At 43.5% G+C, this 12520-nt stretch overlaps 2 protein-coding genes across 6 annotated transcripts in view; one reads left to right on the top strand and one right to left on the bottom strand.

Moving 5' to 3' along the window:
* FEZ2 (fasciculation and elongation protein zeta 2) overlaps positions 1-7349 on the top strand; it is a 39728-nt gene extending 32379 nt beyond the window's left edge. For both annotated transcript variants that reach the window (XM_062209260.1, XM_062209261.1), the window contains 3 exons: positions 616-691; positions 3161-3226; positions 5473-7349. In XM_062209260.1, coding sequence (XP_062065244.1) covers positions 616-691; positions 3161-3226; positions 5473-5489 — 159 coding nt within the window. In that variant the 3' untranslated portion in view covers positions 5490-7349. The remainder of the gene's footprint in view (positions 1-615; positions 692-3160; positions 3227-5472) is intronic.
* A 77-nt stretch (positions 7350-7426) lies between these two features.
* Positions 7427-12520, bottom strand: part of CRIM1 (cysteine rich transmembrane BMP regulator 1) — a 205276-nt gene continuing 200182 nt past the window's right edge. For all 4 annotated transcript variants that reach the window (XM_062209253.1, XM_062209254.1, XM_062209255.1 and 1 more), the window contains 2 exons: positions 11820-12010; positions 7427-9915 (listed from right to left, as the gene is read on the bottom strand). In XM_062209253.1, the coding sequence (XP_062065237.1) occupies positions 9739-9915; positions 11820-12010 (368 nt within the window). In that variant the 3' untranslated portion in view covers positions 7427-9738. The remainder of the gene's footprint in view (positions 9916-11819; positions 12011-12520) is intronic.

The raw sequence follows: 12520 nt of genomic DNA, 5'->3' as shown, positions 1-12520 counted from the left end.
TTTGCTCCTTTCCTTTTGCTCATCTCCTTCAGTTCCTAAAGACATTTCTAACTACTTACACAATAATATAAAATAATAATAATTAGCTTCTAAAATTATTTGAGTGTGTCTTTGTTTCTGGAAGAAGCTGGTACAGGTTTCTTAAACGTGTCATGTTTCCATGTTGACCATTTTGTTCAACCAGAATAAAAATGGTCTGAACCAGAATTATCTGGCTGTTGGAAATTGATTTTTTATGTAGATCTATTAAAACTATGTTTTCAATTTAATTACTTTTTAAAAAATGTGTTGAAAAAATGTAAGGTGAATGTAGGTGAGAATTCACTCTAAAAATGAACAAACTGAGCTTACCATCTTCAGAATGAGTTCTTTGAAATTTTCAATAACTGAAAAGGAAAAAAAGGATTATTTATGTTTATATCAGGCTTGTGTGAGACAGATGTGGATAAAATGAACTGTGAAATAATGATACCTTTATTCTTACACATATCTGTGTTTTCATTGCCCAAGTGGCCAGTGTTCCATAAAGTAGACTCCTTGGTAGCTTTATCCGTTTTCTGCAGATAAGGAAATTCAGCTTTAGTGACACACTGTGTTTGTCTTTTACCTTGGCAGTATTTGACAACAGTCATTCCTTATGAGAAAAAAAATGGACCACCGTCTGTTGAAGATCTTCAAATATTAACAAAAAGTGAGCAAAGACAAGATTAAATTGTTTCCTGATTTGCTTTTGCTGCTTCTTAAAGACCTGATTTTAGTTGGCTGGTTTTGTTATTGTTTTCTTTGTCAATTTAGGATTGTAAATGGTGGGTGTCCTGATTTATTATTAATTAATTAATTTTAATTTAATTATTAATTATTTATTATTGAAACCAAAAATTGCTGTGATATCAAACTTATATCACTGATGCCTGTGCTGTGCTGCTTTGTATTTTTTTGTGTTTTTCTTCCTTTTGAAATATTCACGAGCTAAATTTTGGGGAAAAAATGTGACTTGTATTTCTACCACCTCTTGTGTAAATACTTATTCATATACCAGTGACTTAAATGCTTTATGGGTCATATGTAACCATGACTGTCAGTAACTGAAGAGGAAGGGTATAGCATAAGCCCTCCTCCCCCACCATTCTGATCAATGTAGAACCCAAGGCAGTAGATAGAAGCAGGACGTAAACTGATGGTAACGTCTTAAGAACATGCATTCATTCAGCAAATATTTGGTGATGACCTACTCAGTGCCAGGCCATGCTCTGGATATGAGATGCTTCAGTGAACAGAGCAAAGATCAGCCCCTCACCCCAAGGGGCTTACGTTTTATTTGTGAGATAAAAATATACATTATATTGTGCATCTCTCAGAAATGAACAAGCCCAGAATTCGGGATATCTGCAGAGATATCCTTGGAAATCACTTATCCTCTCTTGGTCACATTGAACAACCAAGATAAAAATGGATCTGTATGTGGGACTTGCAGTAAGCCACAACCAATCAGCCTTTAAAATGAACAGACTGAATTGTTAATCAGGTTCTTTCTGATTGTAAATATTTATGATAATAACTAAGAGGGAGCCAAATGAAAGAACGTCACATGGCTGGATTCATTCATTTCTTTATTTAAAGACTTATTTATTTGGAAATCAGAGCTACAGAGATAGAGGGAGTGACAGAGAGAGAGATTGATCTTCCACCCACTGGTTCGCTCCCTAGATGGTTGCAACTGCCAGGGCTGAGCCAGGCAGAAGCCAGGAGCCAAGGGCTTCATCTGGGTCTCCCACATGGGTGGCCGAGGGCCCAAACACTTGGGTCATTTTCTGCTGCTTTCCCCAGGCTATTAGCAGGGAGCTGGATCGGAACAAAACTAGCACCCATATGGGATGCCAGGACACAACCTAGGGCCCATATGGGCACCAGTTTGAGTTCTAGGTGCTCCACTTCTGATCCAGCTCCCTGCTAATGTGCCTGGGAAAGCAGTGGAAGATGGCCCAAGTGTTTGGGCCCCTGTGCCCACGTAGAAGACCCAGATGAAGCTCCTGGCTCCTGGTTTTGACCCTGCCCAGGGCCTTTTGGGAAGTGAACCAGTGGATGGAAGACACCCCCCCCCCCCGCCTCCTCTCTGCATCTTTGCCTTTCAAGTAAATAAATAAACCTTAAAGTTTAAAAAATGGTTATCTTGTGAACATTTAGGGAGAGCTCTGAACTTCAGCTGCTCCACCTATAGGTATTAGCCAAAATCAAGAATCAGCTTTTATGGATGCATAGTCTTATTAGAAGACGATTTTATAATAATGATGATAATAATTATATTTGTCATGTTAGTTATGGCTAGTACATAGCACGTGCTGTGTGCCAGGCACTATTCTAAGTCCTTTGTGTCCAAATTAGTGACTTAATCCTCATAACAAGCTTTTGAGATCTAATTATTTCCCTCATTTTATAGATGAGGAATTGTGCACAGAGTGATTAAGTAACTTAAAGTCACACAGTTAGGAAGTAAAGGAAGCCAGGGTTTAACCCCAGGAGGGCTGATGTGACAGTTCCACGATGTTGCCTTGTCATTTACTTGGGGAGAAACACTGAGGTATTTTTACCAGGACGCTCTGGAGGAAGTTTGGGCTGGCAATTAGTTAATTTTTGTGAGTCTTCCTTTACCTGCATGGCGTGGATTACCCACAGTTTTGGCCTTTATGTAGAAGGTGGAATTGTCAGATTCCCTTCTGGGTGAGGAGCAGGATGCCTGGCAGGTGCTGGGGACTGCTTCACAAAGCCTGTTCTTCAGTTTGGTCTTTGCTTTACAAGCTTGCGGGAAGTCTGACAGATCCACTCCCTGGGGAGCACAGGAACTCACTCTAGAATGGACTGTGACTAAACCCAAGTTCTGCGTAAATAACACGATTCCTCCCTCCTGCCTTCCGAGTCTGGGGATTTTATACTAGGGAAATGAATCTCAGGTCAGTGGAATATTCTTACCTTGGTAAGGGCCTGCTCAGCTAACATGAGGTCTTGAGCCTTTACGTTCTATTCCCTATACAGAAAAGCATCCATAATTTGTAGGAATCAGTTATATAATGAATAAAAGCTGCAATGATTGAAATTAAACATTACTTTTTGTTTATCTGGGTTTTAAATTGTTGCTGCTTTCATTTTTTCCTTTACTTTGCAGTTCTCCGGGCCATGAAGGAGGACAGCGAGAAAGTCCCGAGCTTGTTAACCGATTATATACTGAAGGGTGAGTTGTATAATAGAACGTGTACACAATAGTTGGGGTGTTTTGGTTAGTCAGGAAACGCATGGTCTTGCTAAACGTAACTTGCAAATGCACAGCTTTTATTAATCTTACCATGCAGGGCAAGGAGACACACATGACTCTCATAGGCTGCAGACATCATGGATATATACAGTGTAACTTGTACTTAAGGCCCTGGGCTGGAAATAACATTCACAGCTGAATTATAAACATCAAGGAAGGCAGAAGAGGAAAATTAGCAAGATATTGCCATCGCCTTTCGGGTATCAGGGGCTGACTCCTGGGCACTGGGAGGTTTGGAGATGGTGGTATCTGCCATCTTGGGGATGGTAGAAAAGGAGGTACAGGGCCTTAGTGAGGGTAGAGGAAGGAGTGGACAGCCAGTCACTTAACAATGCCCCAAAGTCTGGTGTGAGGGACAAGGAGACGTGGCGAAAAAAGAATGGCCTTCCAGAAACCCAGGGCAGTGGCAGGAGAGCCAAAAATGTTGGAAGCAAGATGGGGGCGCACACAGGATGAGGACATAGATGGAGGAAAAAGAGAAGGGAGGAGATCCCTTACCTTGCTTCAGGAGCAAGGTAAGACAAGGAGGGGACTGCAGAACCTATGAACTGTAGTAGTCACTCAGATGACAGATTCTCAGAGCATCACCAAGCACACCTTGCAGGGCTGGGATCGAGTTGAGGGTGGGCCTCATCTCCCAACATGTCCCTTCTCTGGGTGCTCTCTTCTCCATCAGTTAGCTGAGCCCCAGGAAGGCTAGGGTTCCTGAGACATCAAGAGATCTCACGTGGGCCCTCTCTTCAACCAGTTTCATAAAAAGTGGCTCTCAGTGGTGTACATGGGTCTCCACGTGGATTATACTCAGTGTCATTGTAAGAGACTTGGACATTGAAACAGGAGCCAGCTATTAGCTGGTTACCATGGGGGCAGGAAAGAGCGAATTGACATTTTCCAGTAAGCCGTATGTTTTTGATGGATGGCTTTTTTCTCCCTATATGATTCTGAATTTCTTTTTTATTCCTGACATCTTTGTTTGCTTTTGTGTTGTGCTAGCATTGGTTTGAAAGCTGGAGTGTTCTGAGGTTTGTTCTAGACGTGAAGCAGGAATGAGACAAACATAAAGGACATGTCTTAAATCTCAATTGCAGTGGGTTCCCAGGGCACAACCATGAGGGCCAGGGCTAGACTGAGCTCCTGCGGCTTCCCGGCTGTCTCAGCATTTGGCTGCATGCAAGGGTGTCAAGCCCAAGAGCAGAGCACTCTGGGGGAAGCATGGTTCCAAGTCCTTCACTCCGAACGCCTCCACTGGGGTTATGAACCTGCCTTTACCGCATGCCATAGGGTTCTGTTCTGCTCCCGGCCCGTGCTAGCTCTGCTGTGCCTGTGTCTGATGGGCTGTGTGTGTGTGCACGTGCCTGGATTTGCCCTGGCTCTGTGTTGAGGACTGGGTGGAAAAGATACCAAGATTCAGACAGCACTGGCAACTCTACTTCAAGAAAACCCAGAGGGGAGCGGAACACCATGGGGTATGTGTGTGCGAAGGCGGCGACGCGGGGTCATTTCAAGTGCTCTCTTCCACCCATCCTGGAAACGCACAGCCTGCTAACTGTTGTTCCTCTGCCTAGAAGGGGGATGTTGCTCAGCAGGTGAGCTCTCCTTCCCCTTCTATGGCTTTGTCCTTGTTGCTAACACAGATGAGTGCGCTTCGCCTCCTAAACCCACCATCTTCGTTTTCATGCAAAGGCCAGAAGTGAAAGAAGGCAGAAAATGGCCTTATTTGGCTTGAGTAGGTCATGCTCCCTATCATCCCACTGCAGCCACACCAGCCTCCAACAAGAATACTCACCACTCACGCAGAGATGTGGCTGCCACGTGTGGATCCGAGAAAGGACAGACTCTCGAACCCTTCTTTGACTTCCCCCCCAGAGCCTGCATGCTGGTTTAGGGCTAATGTTAGTGGCTTCTCTCTAGGTAGTGCCCTAAGAGACATGGCCTTTTGGTGTCTCATTTCTGGGAAATTCTATTACAGTGTGTCTTGGGAGAACTCATTGTTGAGGGTAGCCTCGTAAAACATGGCTACTGTAGGTCCTTCCATTAATATGTAGTTCTCATCACTCAGTGGTGTCTTTATATACATATAGAATGTATATAAAATATATGTACGTTGTGCATAAAGGCATACAAAAGCTGCATTTCTATCTGAAAGTGTTCTGTTTCTCCCCCAGTTCTGTGTCCCACATAGAGCGGCGTTGCTTCCGGAGCCATGCAGTCTTCTGTGGACTTGCGCTGGATTTCCGTAGCATTATTCTCATCATTCTGCAAGCTGCCCACCGCGACCTTCCTGCTGTTGGAAACCCAGCACACTTGAACTTGGGTTTGTGATTCAGTATTACTAGATCATGACTTCACTGATTCTTTGTATTCTAGAACCAAGAGAACGATGGCACTATTGTGAATTCTGGAGATGCTTTCTGTTCAGTCTGCTAACAGTTCCGAACTGTTCTTTAGAGTGAGGGCGAGTAATGCTAGCTGTGCGTGTGCAGTCACATCTTTTATTAACTGATCATGTGCCCATTTGGGTTTTTATGGCTTTCTCTGTCACACTGCACTGAAAGGCTGGACACCAGCATTGGCAGATTCGTACTGTAGCAAGGGCAAGAACCAGCACTGATTTTTGTAAGAAAATCCCAAGTATGCGCATTACCTGTCAGTATTGTCTAGAAAGACTAATTCAGCGCACTGAGGCCGATCCTGAAGCACCCCCAGACCACGCATTGCTTCAGTTTTATAGTGACCGTTGACACGGTTGGGACAGAGCGGTTTTATAGCTTGCTGCTGCTGCTCTGCCTCTCGTTTAAAAACCGTTCTAACCGTCCACTTGCCACTCATCTTCAGACTCTTCTTGTTCTGGCTCCTGTCTGGGAAGAAGTGTACTCCCTAAGGTGCTTGAGAACCCGTGTGCGGCAGCACTGCCCGGCTCGCCGTACTCTGTTGTTTCAGTCACACCTGTGCACTTGCCTCAAGGACTAACTCGAAAGACAGCTACTCATGCATACGTCACTGGTCACACACACTCTGGCCAGTCAAATCAGTGGCATTTAATAAATGTAAAAAAAAAAAGTCATGTGTACTTCAGAACCTTTTTTTTTGTGTGTGGACTTTCTCTCCTGGCAGTACAAACCATGTACTCTTAATTCCATGCAGAGTCCATCCCTATAGTCTGTGAGCTGCAGAAACCCTGGTCAGCCCTGTGATGCTACGGAGGGGACACAAGGAATTTTCCAGATTGTGCTGAGCTGCTGTGGAGTGGCAGAAGTTCTGATTCACTTCTGGGGCTCTGAGACATTCTGAACACTTTGAGCAGCTGCCGCCCTTATAGAACGTGAGTGTAGCAAGAACCCTTTTACATCTCCACGTAGGCACCTGTCGGCACACATCCTTGGTTCCCTTAGGAGCTGAAACGCTGCCACCTTGAAGACAGTAGACTGGTTTCGAGTTTGGTGCCAGCTTGGCGTTTTAGGCATTACCTAGTGGTATAAGAAACTTGAGATGGTTTTGTTATTTTACCAGCGTCTTATTTGACAGTGAAGATGTGGAACTTATTTGCCTCTTCCTCTAAAACTGATGGCTACTTGCACAGTAATAGTAATCTGAAAATATTAGGCCTTGTACTAGAGAAAGGCAGCATTAAAGAGCATACATTATGGAAAACGGTCTCGGGAGATATGCTTTTTGCAGATGGTGAGCTGTTTATAGCGCCTTCCTGAGTTGATGTTTCTGGGGTTTGAATGCACACCTGTCGTTTTCCTACCACCTCAAAGGCCCCCGAGTTTGCTGAGTAAGAGCTAGGGCTTCCTCCTGGTGACCCTTCTGACCCTCAGTCTTGACACTAATGATGTGGTGTTTGACTTGTGACTGACACAGCAAGGTTTTCTGTCTCTGCTGTGTACGTTGGGTGGCCCCTTTTTGGCAGGTATTCCTGCCTAGAGCAGCACAGGGACTTCTCGGGACATGGGGGCCACTGGGCTGCTCACCTGCTGGGTCCCCGACATGGGAGCTCTTGGAAAGTTCAAGTGTGTGATTTGACTTGCAGGATCTACCTGTTGCCAAGAACCAAGCTGTAAATAATCCCTCTGCATTTTGTTTTGAAGAAAACAAAAACCAACTGTGGAGCTGTGGTGCACTCCAAGTGCCATATATCTATTTTATTCTTCAGGAAATTATATTTGTTTTTCTCTTACAAGAGCACAACAGGAACCAAAGTAAAAGAGTAACAGATACAGCACTCAGGATAAATCATATCTTTAAAATAATAAAAAAAATTTACACCTTGTCCTATATCCTGTTAGTATTTTCATAATATGGCCATGATTGAAAAAACAAAAAGCAAGCATTTACAATTTTTTGGATAAAGACTTTTTATGCCAGGAATGGATTAATTGTCAACAAAATTTTTATACTAATCAGGTTGATGTAAATCTATTTTGGTAACATATCATTAACAAATTTATTTTGGAAATAGATAAAAATATTGCCCCTTGATAAATTTTTTTTCCTTTGATGCAAACAGCTAGAACACCTTTTTCTTTTTTTGATATTCTAAGACAAAAAAATGGTTAATCTTCAGATTAATAAATTAGGTCATTATAATAATAAATTAATTTTTTTTAAAGTTCAGCAACCTCTGTCCAAGTATTTACAACAATACTTGAAAGTTCCTTTACAAAACAGAACACATTTTCTTTTCACATTAAGCATACTGGGTATCTGTGTCTTTCACAACAAGCATTTTTAAAAGAAAAAAAATCAATGCACAAATGGGTAATTAGTATAAAAGTGCTAAGAGCTGTTTGAAAAGTTAACACTAGAGTATACAGTCAGTTATATTTGAGGCAAACTACAACAAACTTCCAGCTTATTGTGGACAATATTCCAGTAGTTGTTTCAAACAGTTGTTTGAAAAGAAAAAAATCCAGGAGCTGATTAGTGACGCAGATAAAAGCGGCCGTCAATGCCTGTGGCCAGTGAGCCAATTGAAAACCAACCAAAAGCAAATCCAAATGAAGATGATTACATTAATAAAGGAATACCCTCTCCGTAGCAGGTGTGATGCTGGCTGCTCAAGGTGTGTAAACATTCATTCATACATACACACACACACACACTTGCTCTCACACTGTCACACATTTTTTCCCCAATTAAACTGCAGGTTGAGTGAGATTTTATATCACTCAATTTTGTAAGTGATCAAAAGCACTGATATGGAATGCCTGTTTATCTGCCTTTGTTCTGGTTAAAATCTCATAAAAATACATTCAACAGGAAAACATAAATTGTATGTGTATAAATATATATGTATATATTATATACACATGCACACAAATACTTTTGTTTTTGAAGCATAAGATACATAAATATTCCTATAATTGCTAAAGTTTAAAGAGGCATAATTTTTTCTTGAGCTTCAACAAAGGTGCTTGAATAATATACAATTAAAATGAAGTAGTTTCTATTTTGTAGAATCAGTATATAATAAAGAAAAAAAAAATCCCCAGTCTTTTTTTTTTAAAAAAAGCTTCTTCTTAAGCTAGAGCTTCAACAAAAACTATGAACAACCAAGGACAGAACAGAACAAAGCAACAACAAACAATGAAGTGTAGCCCCTGGAAATGCCTGGTGTCCTTCACCCTCTCTCTCCTTCCTGCCGCGCTGTTGTAAGAAAAGCTCCAGCGCTCACATTGAGAAATGACTCAGATCATGTTCCTGTGATGACTCTGCTAGGAACTGGCTGATTGGCTTGGAAGGAAACAAAAAGCAGCAAAAAGTCTTAACTGTATAGATCCTTAATAACCCGCGTCAGAGAAATGTCGCTACCACATTTCCCTTGCTTCCTCACTGCCTACTGCAGTTGTGACTGTATAGAAAAGAAACTTGTGGCTTTAGACCTGGGATGGCTATCAAGAGTTCTGATGCGCTCGTCTGGCGGTTCTAAGGTGGCTGTGGCAGCTGGAACGCAAGGCTTGTTTGTTTCCTGCTCATTCCGGCCTGAGCTTTGCAGCAACCAGTGCAGTCTTCAGAGCACCAGGAAGAAATACCCTCTGGGCCACTGAACTGCTCTGATCTCACTGGATGTCTCCCCGAGCCGAGCTGACCGATTTTGCTTCCCAATACCACCCTCCCGCCCATTTCCCCCAACCAAACTCACTGTCCCCGCCCCCAAATATCTCTACAGCTATATTACAAGCAAATATACCTTAGCAACTTTAAAAACTTTGGTTCTAAGAAAACACTTGGTCAGTTACCTTGAGGAAAGGTGGGAATGCTTGTTCTGCACATTGCTGTAGACAAAGCCCATCCCAGTTAATTCTTAGCGTTGTACATCAAGTCACAATCCAATACAATCCACTAAGCAAGTGCACAAACTCTAGTTTACTTTTAAGAGCAGATTTAGTCGCTTTCTGTGTTTCAAACCTGACCCACGTTGCCTGTCTTCACACGGTCTGGTAGAAATTGTCTGCCTGTAGATGGTTCTGTTTTTGCATGCTGTAGAAGCCACTGAATCTTGCATCAGGTTCAGCAATTCTTAACATTCGCTGGGAACTGTCCACCTGGACTCGGCTTCCCTTCTTGCAGTCCACAGACACCAGCTGATTGTTTAGGGATGAAGGCTGTTTAGTGAGGGGAGGAAAACCACAAAGAATTAGCTGCTTTCCATATCCCACATGAAAAAGAATTGACTTCCTAACGCAAGTGACGTAAGTGTCATGATTCCTTATACATGGACTGTTACACCCTACTCTCACAGCAACTATAGGAGGACTTTCATGACGGCTTCTGACAAAGCACATTTAAAATGGTGAGTGGTCAGTACGCCGTCAAAGAGCCAGGTTAAGGAATGAAGAAAATGGTAACGATTTTCAAATCCTTGATGTGTGGGCTTGTATTTAGGACCGGCGCTGTGGCTCAGCTGGTTAACAGCCTGGCCTGAAGCGCCGGCATCCCATGTGGGTGTCGGTCCGAGACCTGGCCACTCCACTTCTGATCCAGCTCTCTGCTATGGCCTGGGAAAGCAGTGGAAGGTGACCCAAGTCCTTGGGCCCCTGCATCTGTGTGGGAGACCCAGAGGAAGCTCCTGGCTCCGGGTCGGCACAGCTCCGGCTGTTGCGGCCGACTGGGGAGTAAGCCATCGGATAGAAGACCTCTTTCTCTCTGCCTCTCCTCTAACTCTTTCAATTAAATAAATAAATATTAAAAAAAAAAAAGAAGGCAGAAGGATGAGTGGCGGTTATTAGGTGGGCTGATTCTAAAGCAGAGACAACTGCTAGTCATTTAGGCTAACAGCATCACAGGCTGGGCCAGCCTCTGTGTGTCTGGGGTTCTTCCAGCTTTGGACAGTGGCAGCTGTTCTTGCTTAGTACTGCTTCCTGACCCGGCCTGTGCCCAAGGCATCGCTGCCCAAAGCAAACCAGAGGCAGAATGACCATCTGGCAGGAGCTGTATATGAAATGGTGCACTAGATGAGAAACTGGATTAAATTATTCAGGCTGTTTTCAGTTGTTAAGATCGTACATTATAAAATAAGGAACACTAAATGCAAAAGGTAGACTTAGAGTTGGGAGGAATTGCGATTTTTTTTTTAATTTTTTTTTTTTTTTTTTTTTTTTTTTTTTTGGACAGGCAGAGTGGATAGTGAGAGAGAGACAGAGAGAAAGGTCTTCCTTTTTGCCATTGGTTCACCCTCCAATGGCCGCTGTGGCCGGCCCATCGCGCTGATCCGAAGCCAGGAGCCAGGTGCTTCTCCTGGTCTCCCATGCGGGTGCAGGGCCCAAGGACTTGGGCCATCCTCCACTGCCTTCCTGGAACATAGCAGAGAGCTGGCCTGGAAGAGGGGCAACCGGGATAGAATCCGGTGCCCCAACCGGGACTAGAACCTGGTGTGCCGGCGCCGCAAGGCGGAGGATTAGCCTGTTAAGCCACGGCGCCGGCTGGAATTGTGATTTATTTTCCTTTAATGTAGTTTACTCTTGCCTTGTTAAAATACAGAGGGCTTTTGTATTTGTCTCTCAATAGGAAACCTGTCCTTCTCCCTGTCTAGTCTTATTTCTCACAACCCCTGAACCATTACTGCCTTTCCCTATTGTGCTAGCCTTGGGCACACCTGCCTGTCTTCACTTCTGAACATCATCCTCATTCCCTCTGGCTCCCCTCTTGCCCACTCCTGAGTACTATATCACCCTACCTTTGTGATTTCTCAAATTCTACAACACAGAAGACTGAAAAATACCAAGTGATCGACTTTTGTTTCTAGTAGAAACAACAATGATTTAGGAGTCAATTCAGAGCTGTTTGTTCATTTGAAAAAGTACATCCAGGAAACTGACCCATGAGCAGTGAGGATTCATCCACCAGTGGGTGACAGATAACTCACCCAGTGATCACTCCAGCCCTGGGCAAGTTCTATAGACAAGACTGCTACAACTTGATTTGCATTTGAGGCCATGGATAGTAAAGCCAAAATTTCACTAAGTAATAAACAAGACGTCAAGCAATTTTAACTTTCTGTGGACGGTACCTTAGTTGGTGTTCGATACCAGCACAGCAGTGGGATCCACTGTTTCTTCTGATTGATGAAGAGGAATGCTATTAGGACTGACAGGCATGTTACTATGGGAACCACAACGGAGGCGATGGAGTCCAGTGAGGAGCCCTCACTCGAGTGTACTCTGTTGTTCTCTCCGTAATCCACCTGGAGGTGACCCATATCTAAAGAGAACAGATTATAAGCACTTAAGACCTAAAACAGAATTTTTAAGGATGATATTAATTAATTACACTGTAAGTAGATATCAGCAACTTGGTTTTATTACTAACCACTGCTTTGAATTTAAAAGCTGATTAAAGGGGTCGGTGCTGTGGCACAGCAGGTTAGGCCTCTGCCTGTTATGCCAGCATCCCACATGGGCACTGGTTCAAGACCTGGCTGCTCTACTTGCAATCCAGCTCCCTGCTAATGCATCTGGGAAAGCAGCAGAGGATGACCCAAGCCCTTGGGCCCCTGTACCCACATGGGAGACCCAGAGTAACCTCTGGACTCCTGGCTTCAGTCTGGCTCTGCCCTGGCCATTGTGGCTATTTGGGGAGTGTGCCAGTAGATGGAAGATCTTTCTTTTTGTAACTCTGCCTTTCAAATAAATAAATAATAATTTTTTATTTTAAAAAAGTTGATTAAGTATATTGTTGACCCAAAGAGCACAGGGCAAGGTGCTTAGGGAT

This window comes from Lepus europaeus, chromosome 13, assembly GCF_033115175.1.
Source record: "Lepus europaeus isolate LE1 chromosome 13, mLepTim1.pri, whole genome shotgun sequence".
In the NCBI taxonomy this organism is placed as follows: domain Eukaryota; kingdom Metazoa; phylum Chordata; class Mammalia; order Lagomorpha; family Leporidae; genus Lepus; species Lepus europaeus.
The sequence above is the reverse complement of the archived record's forward strand: the minus strand, read 5'-3'. Positions and strand labels throughout refer to the sequence as shown.